Source organism: Charadrius vociferus, unplaced genomic scaffold (genome assembly GCF_000708025.1).
Source record: "Charadrius vociferus isolate BGI_N301 unplaced genomic scaffold, ASM70802v2 scaffold822, whole genome shotgun sequence".
In the NCBI taxonomy this organism is placed as follows: Eukaryota; Metazoa; Chordata; class Aves; order Charadriiformes; family Charadriidae; genus Charadrius; species Charadrius vociferus.
In genome coordinates this window covers 2,842,565-2,852,968 of record NW_009647481.1, presented here as the reverse complement: position 1 = coordinate 2,852,968, position 10,404 = coordinate 2,842,565, and the positions used below count along the sequence as shown (strand labels likewise).

The following is a 10,404-nucleotide window of genomic DNA, read 5'->3' as shown; positions in this document are numbered from 1 at the left end:
ATAACTGTTTTTTAATTCAGCTTTGAGTGTGTTTTTTATAATCAACCTGAAGAGGAAGGTGAGCAGAGGCTTCATCCTCCCCTCACCACCTGTGAGAAAAGCAAAAAGCTGCACATAATATCTATTAATAGGGAAAATGCAGTGGAAGCTCCGAACTAATAATGTAAGTACAGGAACTCTTTCAGCTGTCAAACCCGTGAGGAGGCGGCAATAGCGCTCTTGTAAATGATTCACATTTGTCAAATGGAAGGTAAAATTGTTTTTGAAAGAATTGTTCTCTATGTTTTCTCAAGAATGCAATGCAGTGTGCAGTAGAGGAACAGAAATTATATTGTCTGAATTTTTCAACAGAGATCAAGAAACTTCTTGACAATTGTGTGTTTACATTTTTTTCGTGTGTAACAGACTAAAAATCACATGCCATTGCACAGACTGTCATCTGTTGTGTTCATGTAGGTGGGAACTTTTGGTTCTTCTAGTGTGTTCAGTGTTTTAATATGTTTCCATCAATATCACACATGGTTGGAATAGATTCACAGAGATTACATTCATTTATCTGCATCATTGCTTTTCTTTTTTAGGGTGTTCTTGAGAGCCATCAACAAATTTGCAGAGACAATGAACCAGAAATTTCTGGAGAACATGAATTTTGAGGTCCAAGTAAGTATTTAGACTTGTAAGCTGCGTGGAGGTAGTATGTGCAGGTATGATCATTCTGGTCTGTCAGAGCCCCTTCTGGCACTTTGTATCAATATCAGTTGATTTGAGTGTGGCAGGATTAGGCCATCTTCAATGACATGAAAATCATACTTTGGTTATTTATGATAAGGCACTGAAACAGAGTATTTTGTGCTGTGATTCTCTGAGAACTGGCAAGCAGAAAACTCCTTTTTTTTTTTTTTTTCTTTCTTTCTTAGCCAGCCAAGCGTATTCAGAAAGGCAGTCTTTGACGTAATGCGCATAGCCTGTACAATGCCACTCCTATGTATGTAGGGCAGAAAGAGCTTAACTTTGTTTGATTTCTAGAGTATTTAGCACTTGGAATTATTTCTTTCTTTACTTGTAGTCTTCCCTGATAAGTCTATCTTTATTTATTTATTTATTTTCCTTTATTTGTAGTAGTTCTTTCTGAAATAATTTTATATTAGGGTGTTTTGTTTTGTTGGGGTTTTTTAGTTTGCTCAATAGCATTCTTTGTAACTTAACTATTTGGTTATGCATTTTACAATATGTTTGACTTGCTTCAGGTAAAAATCAACTTTATTCAAATAATTTCTAACAAGAATTTTGGCTAACTATTCGAGGGCCTTTTATGGTAAGAGAGTAGTCTGTGTCTTTCCAGAAGATCCTGTATTATAGTTAAAATTACAAAATTTTCTTAAAATGCCCTAAAGCATTGAGGACAAGAACAAAGAGTGGAAATAGTAAGGGCTGGAAGAAGAAATAACTTCAACTCATTTTTCTAATAAAAAAACTGTCTTTTGAACTCATAGTTTAAATCTTCCTACTCTGCAGCATAAATCCACGTCTCTCGGTTCTGTCCTTTCTGGCTGTGGAAAGTTTGGTCCTGGAGATGTAATTTTTCATGTGGATTGCACTTACTTGAATTGTTATCTGATAGCATGGATACCAAAGTCATTTCCGGTAGTCCAAGAAAATTTTCCTGCATCACTAGAAAATGAGCAAATGACAAAAAAAGAGACAATGTATTTTGTTTATATCAATATGTCTTGGCTGTAAGCAAACATGAGCAGCGGTTAACTCAAAGTAAATAAGAAACTTCTGTACTGTACAAACAGTTCACTTTACACTTTCAGTCTCTGGGGCTGTTACTCTTTTTAGATTTAATATTTGGTTTTCTTCAGTTTTTTTGGAGTTCTTTTAATTAATAAGCAGATAAGCAATCCTTTGTGCAGCTGTTGCAGTGCTTGTATGTTTTTATTTTAGCAATTAAGGTACCAGCAGACCAATATCATAAAGGAGTTTTTGTTTTAGCAGCGACTTTGCAAAAAAACCTTTGAATGAAGCTTACTTCCATTATTATTTATCTGTTGCTTCATTGTTAGGCTTTTTGGATACAGAATAGTGATGAGAAACTAAAGCAAAACTTTGAGATGCAGATTCCTTCAAATGGGAGCAAATCTTTGGGACTTCTTTCTTCAATCTTTCTGTATTTTAAAAAAAAATCAGGAGTTTTAGAGAAACATTTGCTTTAATGAAAACAAGCAATACTTTCATGTTCCATAGGGAATGTAGTCATTGCCGAAAACCATACAATAAGTCTGCAGATGAAAGCAAATGCTGGTATGTTATTTCTTTGGTATTCACTTCAAACTATTTGATGATAAATGTAACAGTGCAACAAAAGTATCAGCAGGGAAAAACTGGCAATTGATGGAAGCTCAGCGTCGTTAAGATGCATTCAAAACTTTCAGCCAGTTTGGGCTGTCTTTATGTAGCTATATTTCTATTTTTATTTGTATGCATATAGAAAAATTATGAATTGGGACCGAAAAGTTGCTTTTTGTTATTTTGACCTGGGAGAAAATTTGGAAGTAGCATTACTTCCAGTTTTGTTGAGAGCTACCTCACTTCCCTGAGTCTACCACAGGAGGAGCTGAGTATGCAGGAGAAAGAGCCCCAGTAAGTAGGTTCCCTCGTGACTATCAGTGGGCCAGATATGCATTACAGTCAATCGAAGATATACTTCCTAAACCCAGAATTGAGGCAATCACATACCATGGAGTGCAGCTTAACCTCAGCTCTTTACATTGGGCTCTTTTTTCAAATTCCAGAAAAAAACGTGGTCCTGAAATGTGCTTCTGCTATTGGCGAACCTGACAGAGATTTTAGTGAGCTCGTTTGATGTATTTTAAAATAAAAATCTTGTATGCCTGTGTTACATAAGTGACTACTACAGATCCAGATCTTAAGTAAATTATTGCATATAGCATTTCTGTGAAACAAATGGATTTCATTCATTCAAAAAAAAAACCCCCAAACCCCAAACAAGAACTGTTTATTCAAGGGTCAGTGATTTCGTATGCAGCAGCCTTCAGGCAGTCTAGTCTCCCGTTAGGGCTATGGGTGGTGTTGATTTCTGGTTTCAAAGAAAAAGGGATGAGTAAAGTTCAGACCGCTATTAAGCATGCGCAGTAAGAACAATGTCTCAAGATTTGGGAAGCTAAAACAGAGGCAACTACTTTAATATTCCTAATTAAGAGTAATTTAAACTATAGAAATAGAATATATTGGGATGGGGCAAATAAAGATACATAGTGGTGAAGATTTAAAAAAAGCAGAAACCCACAATGTTACATCTTTAAGTTCTTTATAAATGAGCGAATGATTTATACTGTTTGCAGGAGGTGTTTTCAAATCTGATTATTAGCAAATAGTTGAAGAAAAGTCCTAATTTATTTTTTTTTTTAAAAAAAAAAGCAATTTAAAGCACAGTGAGGTAGATTTGAGGGTTTTTCACTTGGCTTAGTGATTGCATGGCAGTGTATAGCAGGCAGCCTAGCCAAACCAAACAAGTAAACTGTGAAATAATTGAGGAACTAAAAAAGGGTTTTTTAAATCTAGACAAAAGCAATGAAGAAACTTTTGCTACTCTGTTGAAGCTGGTTAAATGGGGGGGAAAAAAGGTTCCTGGCCTTTTTCTCATTTCCAAAGCAAAATTACTGGTTTTACTCATTATGTGACTCAGGCAGAAAGGAAAGAAGTGGTATCATTTAGGACCTGTGAAAGGATGCAGTATATCTGATGAACTGTGGCTACAATCTTTACGTTTAAAACTATGCAGTAACTTAAAGCCATAGAGTTATTGATGAAGCTGTTATATACCTCAGAGACAAATACCAAAGTTATGCACAGCACAGCAATGATGTGCTGTTAAATTTTCTGCCTTAGTATGCAAGAAGTTTGCTTCACTGAGTCCATTTATGTAGAGAGCCCTCTTTTAAATTCCAGTGCTTTGACACTGGGATTGTCATTGCAGTGGTCGGGCAGGCAGGGCCAGAGCTGCTGCTTGGGTTGAGAATCATTATTCTTAGAGGTAATTAAATAATCACCTGATGTCTGAAATGATATGCCTGCTGGGTGACGAGGTGGTTTTCTCTGGGGTTGGTTTTTTTTTTGAGTTTTGCATGCAGAGTTTACTCGCTGGCTGCATTCAGATGTACGTCAGTGGCTCTCAGAAAACAAGCCACAAGGAGAGGTTGCGTACAGCAGGTGTTCTCCAATGTTCTATTACAGCAACACATGGAACAATAAAGGACTGGCTAAAAGGCATTTGGTACAGAGAATTTACTCTTGTGCTGATAAGACAAAATTGTTAGCTCCAGAGCAAATAGTTTTACAGGAGAGAAGGGAGTGAATTTTCATGAAGTGATTGACCAAAAGAAGCAAGAATGAACGTGGGCTCACAGTATTCATGGCCTTGCATAATACCTTAATGTGTGTTCCTTGGTACTGAAATTAAACTGGAACATGAAGGTTTAGTACAAAGAAGTTGGGAGTTTTGCTACGAATTACTGGAATAGGTAAAACCCTTCAATATTTAGCAGTTTATATTCTATTCCTGTCTCTATATTTGAAATAGGTTATTGACTTGCATTTATGTTAGGTAGAAACACAGTTGTGTATTGAAACAGATGATCTGAAAGGCTCAGAAATACTTCTTGCTTAAAGATTCTAAGGAACGGATTCAACAGACATCTGTCTGAAACAGTTTAGCAGATCTTGCCTGGGGGTATGGCGCAGGATTAGCTGACCTCTCAGGCTTCCTTCCAGATGTGTGCTCTGTGCTTACAACTAGAAAACATTCACTGAAGTGTAAAACATGTCGTTGAAGGTTTGCAACTATGGAGAGTATAATAGTTTCAGATTCTTTATTCACAATGAGCATGTTAATGTAGTGTAAGGGATATATTGATGGTATACAAGAAAAATACAAAAAACTAGGAAAGCGAGTCTGAGGTCAGACTTTTTTCTGAAGACCGTGACAACATATGTCTTCATGGTGTTTAGTTTTTTCTTTGCCGCCTTTGTTGCATTTTGTGTCAAAAAGTCTTACCTGTATGATTGTAAATTGCTTATTTTCTCTTCTCCCTCTTATTTTTTGTGTTTCCATTTTATACTTATTTTTAATAATATTCATAAGGATTCTCCTAATTGATTGCAGAACTGTCTCATCAGCCAGCCGGTGCCCACACTGCTTGCTCCATATCGGTGCCCACTGGTCAGGGTGACGTTCTGTAGTTGTGAGAGGATTTGTGTTTCTGGCTGTGGGTTGGCTTTGGTGTTTGGGGTTTTTCTGCGGGGGGGAGGTGGGGTGGTGTAGGGGAGGGCTAGCTCTTTCTCATGACTAGCTTCCACTAATAAAGACAGTCTTGCTTTGGAAACACAGCCATTGCAGGTGATTTCAGATGAGCTCAACAAACAATTCTAAAGGAGATTGCAATGTTGGCAATTTTGCTGTTTTGTATCAAGTAACAATTTTTTAAGGATTTGCCAATTTTAAATGTGGAGATTGGGCAACCTGTCCAGATGACTGCTTTGCAGCTGGGCTTTTGCAGGGTGGCAGAACAGACACACCATAATAACCTGCACATTCTGGATTTAGGATGTGTGGGTTGAGATGGGTTCTTCAGAAGAGACTTAAACAAACAAAAATATTAAAAATTGTAGAACGTATTTTGGAAAAAATGTTCCCTGAAAGTCACCCTGCTTTCTTCAGTTTAATTATAACAAAACCTTTTTGTGATTCTGCGCTTATGCAATATGCACGTTCATGGTATCCTCAATAAATGTCTGAGAAATATATTTCATTTGTGATAAATAGGACAGTTCTGGGACTTTTCAGTACACTTCTCTTGTACTTTTTGTGGTAATTGTACCATCTTATTCAATCAAAAAGTGCTAATTTCATTTGACTGAAAACTTCTGTGTTTCAAGACGAAATATTATACGCATACATGAAGGGTAGCCCCAGGGTGTTAAGTAAGTGTCAATAATCTGGGATAATGCGGCTTTTCATAAACAGTCTACATACCTTTACCCCAAAGAAAAAGTGTGTTTGTACTCCTATTTCTATTTTATACTGAAGAATGTGCAGCTAGTTGATTTGCCATTGCTTCGATTCACAAGGATTTTTAAGGAAGCAAATATTTTACAGTAGTTCAGTTTTGAAGCTGAGCGTTATCTGTCCATATGGATATAGAGATGTAGGTATGAAATAAAAAAGCAAGTTTAAATGTGAATTAGCATTTTCTTCATTGTTATATAGAAATACAATAATTCAAAGAGCTTTCTATTTACGAGATGTCTTAACTGTCGGCAGTTTCCTTATTTTTATGAATGCAGAACTAGGAAAGAAGGTTTTATTTCTTTCTGTTGCACCAGCAGAAATCCCTTTTTCAACTTGCAAGTCATGGGTTTTTTTCCTCTCAGTTTTATTTAGTTTGAATGAACTGTAAGCCAGTCTTCCATCAACAGGAAAATGAAGATAACACTGTTTAATGGTTCGTTTTAAAATTTCAGTTATTTTTTTTCAATGTGGGCTTTTGCCTTTATAGAACCTATTTAGACCTCGTATGACTTTTTTTTTTTTTAGTTTGTTTCTGTTAGTAGCTGATGTCATTAGCTAGGTGTTGCTTTTGTCTAGGAGAACGGAGTATTTCTCTGTTGTCACTGTCAACTCATGGCTCCATCAGATATGAAGACTTTTAGAAGTCTTGCTCTGCGCAGTATTTCCATTCAGCGACTGAACACCACAGTGCCATAACACCGTCAGCACCCATTACCACCCCTAATGCTGCTTAATTCATTGAAATGACATTCTTGGGCAACATTCCTTTTATAATAATCTGATTGAAGATGGCAGCTTGGGACATATTAGGGACAGGGAAGATGAAACCAATAGAAACCATTTTGTTGTGGTCAGGCATAGCTATGGTAGAGTCTCTATTTTGGAAGATGCAGTGCTATTGATTCCCGTTCCTTCCTACCCTTCCCCTCTCTCAGCAGTGTTTTTACAGGGCATTAGAAAGGATTATATTTCTAAATCTGTACTGTTATAGCAATTTTATTTTTCTATTAATCATCTATATTCCTGCGACAGAATTTTATTGTAGAAGGCATAGTCCACATTCCATTATAACAAACGTCTGATGGAAAAGAAAATGCTTATTTTTTCTGTTTTTTCCTCTTTCTTGCATGCATGAGGCACCATTAATAACTCGGCAGTAATGAAACGTGTTTTAGCATCACAGAATTGTGCAACTTAATTTTTTGGTTTTAAATCTTTGGTTAGAACCCCCCAAATCAAAAGCTTTACTGCATTACAAATATACAGGGAAAAATACGCACCATATTGTGCAAAAATGTATGTATGATAGTGATAGACATTGTACAAAACCCTAAGAGATGGCTGATGTAGTAGTTAATAGGTAATGCAAGCGTTAGAACATTTAGCTAGCTGTATTAACTATAGTAGCAATATTAGGAATGCTATATTTTTATATATTATATATAGTACTGTGCATTTGAAAATTATCAGACTTTAGAGTTTAAAGTTCATCTTTGGTCCTTCTACAATGTATAGCTGGGACTTCCTAGAGCGACCTGGGGAAAGGAATTGATTTTTTGGATGTTCATCTGCAAATTTCTTTGCACTTTGGACTGAATTGCTCAGAATGGAAAGAAATACACAGGATATAAATTCTGGAAGATTTTACATACATGAAACTAGCTTTCACTAGATTTGGGAGTGCCTTATTTCAAAGGTTTGGGATTTTTTCCAGCATAGGAATGGTAGATGTCTGGAGTAGAAACTATTTGCGAGTTTTTTTCTTAAGTTGCATCATTAAACAAGAAGCATGTGACAAAAACAAGGAGACAATGGAATTAGGGCATGAAAATCTTTAAAAATGAATGAAACAAACTTTTGTTGGTTTATAAAATGTGCTGTGTTTCATCAAAGCTTCTGTAAACTTATTTTCGTTAACCTGAAAATTTTCTACCTTTGTTCTGGCCTTTTGAAGTACATAACCAATGCAGAAAAATTTTGGCGGAGGTCCCAAAGGATATTCATAATTCGTTACTTTGAGATGCTTAATACTTTCTCTTTCACCTCAAAGAAAACAATACACCCGTCATGAACCCATCTGCATACCGTAGGAATAAGCCCTAAATATTGTGCTTGTAACTTTCTGAATGTATGAATGAGTTTTATTTGTTAAGACTCCACTTAAAGAGAATGCAGTGCTTGCTTTCCGGAAGTCTGAATGGTTATCTGGTGGTGAGTTATTCTGAATTTTAGCCTTCACGTTCCGCTTATGCCTCTGTTTAGCAATTTGTATTCTTCTGGTGTGATATTCTAAAAGGCAATGGAGAATAATCTTCATGAATGTTGATTTGGCATTTTAAGACTGCATGATGCCGCTGTGTGTGCTGTCTTTGTGACTGAACTTCAGTATCTGTGGTTGATCCAATTCAGCAATTTAACTAAAACACAAGTTACTACTCATTTGTTTAAAATTGTTTGAACTCAAAAGGCTCACAGAAATTGTAAAAAAAAAAAAATAAAATGTTTCTTTTATATTATTTAGTTTTAAGTGGAGAAGAAAGGTATTCCCGTATGTGGAAAAAGAGTATTTCAGAGGTAAAATCATCACATATTGAGAATGTCATATAGCCTGGAAGTCAATGGATCATTTCTTCTAAATGTTATTTAAAGGTTTGAAAAGGTTATTTCTTGCTAACCTAGCTCAGTAGCTGGGGGAACTACGGGTAGTTTGCAATTGCGCATATATGCAGAAAGTGCCATTTTTCTACAACATCAAAACAATGAACCCAGTGTCTATCTGAAATATGTCTGCTGCTCTCAAGGGGCTGAGCTTGCTTGCATCATAGTATTTCAAGAAAAAAACCCCAAAACTATCATCTTGTTTATGAAATGCTCGAGTACATTTAGTATCTGCAGTAATTTGTCAGAAATTCAAATCTTCCAAAGACTTCATGTTTCTCCTGCATTATCAAAAAGAATTGAGCAAAGATGTCTGTAGAACGACACAGTGGTACAAGGTAGGCATTGGTGCAGAAGCGGCGTCGGTTTGAGAGGTGGCTATGAAGGAGGCGGCAGCAGTGTTTCTGTTCGTAGTTCTCCTGAAACATCATCCACATCTCCTCCTCTTTGTGATTTGGCCAGAAATTTCTTACTAAATTATTTCCACGATTTCCAATATGGCAGCTGTCACATTTTCATGTTTTCTGAAAAAAAGTGGAATGAGAGATCCTCTAGTTGTAAGTTCCCTTGGGCCGTACAGGGAGGGGCATTGTCAGATCTGGAGCCCTCTGGGCGTGCGTGGTTAGCGCGTGCTCCCCCAGTTCCTGGCCAGCCTGTGCTGTTACTGTCAGGTGCTGCTTCTCAGTAGGAGTTTGCAAGGAATAATTGATAACTAATTGCAGAGGAGGGTCCCTTCTCAGCCCTAGCTTTGTCCCTAGGTGGCAAATCAGTGCTGGAGTTCGTGTCAACAAGCAGCAAAGCTGAGTGTCACGCAAATCGAAGCACAAGAGCTCTGGTCCTCTCCTGTCCCTTCGGCCCTACCACGTGCTACGTAACTGGCTGCCAAATGCAGAACATCTTGGAATGTGACTGTGGGCCTAAGAGAAAACAAAATCGTTCTCATGATATTTTTTTTTTCATTTTTGAAATCTTTTTCTATCAGCTTTTGCCATTTTTTACTTTTAGAGACTACTTTGCCTCACAGGGTTTTAAACTTCGTTTTGGTACTTAAAAGTTTGCAAGTCCTTAACTTGAATATGCTATTGACATGCACAGGATTGTCTTTTCAGCCATCCTTGGGGGCGAGTGGAAACGTATTTTACAAATGAGGATGTTGAGTCTGCAGGGTGTGTCTGACAAAGGGGGCATTGAACATGGAATTAAGTGAATAAATAGAACATTAACTGTAGTAATAAGACTTCATTTTTCTCCCCATAATCTAGAACAATATGAGGAATTTTCCATTTTACTGGTGTAATTGACATATGCAAAGTATATTCACTACACATCAATAAATACAGCTTCTCAAGGGACTGAAAATTCTAAATTGGTCAAATTAATCTTCTAAGATCTTTGCTGAGGGGGGGAAACAGGCCTTTCAGGGCATAAATAACATCTATCCTGGGGAAAAAGAAGCTCTGAATTACTATGTACTGTTAGTGCACTGTCAAAAATTAGATAGGAACATAATTTAACTGTTTGCATTGAGGGGAAAAAAAGCTTCTGCCTTACTAATGCTCATATTCAAATGCAGTTTTTAATAAGACTGTGATTGGTTTGGGGGAATTCAGAGCATCTTTGAATGGTGTGAAATGGAACAGATTACTGACTGTCTG

The 10,404-nt window shown here is 36.8% G+C and overlaps 1 protein-coding gene across 1 annotated transcript in view; it reads left to right on the top strand.

Annotated features, from left to right (window-relative positions):
* The window catches only part of DOCK2 (dedicator of cytokinesis 2), a 209,459-nt gene that overhangs the window by 147,311 nt on the left and 51,744 nt on the right, over positions 1-10,404 (top strand). The window contains exon 30 of the mRNA XM_009880752.1: positions 582-660. Coding sequence (XP_009879054.1) covers positions 582-660 — 79 coding nt within the window. The remainder of the gene's footprint in view (positions 1-581; positions 661-10,404) is intronic.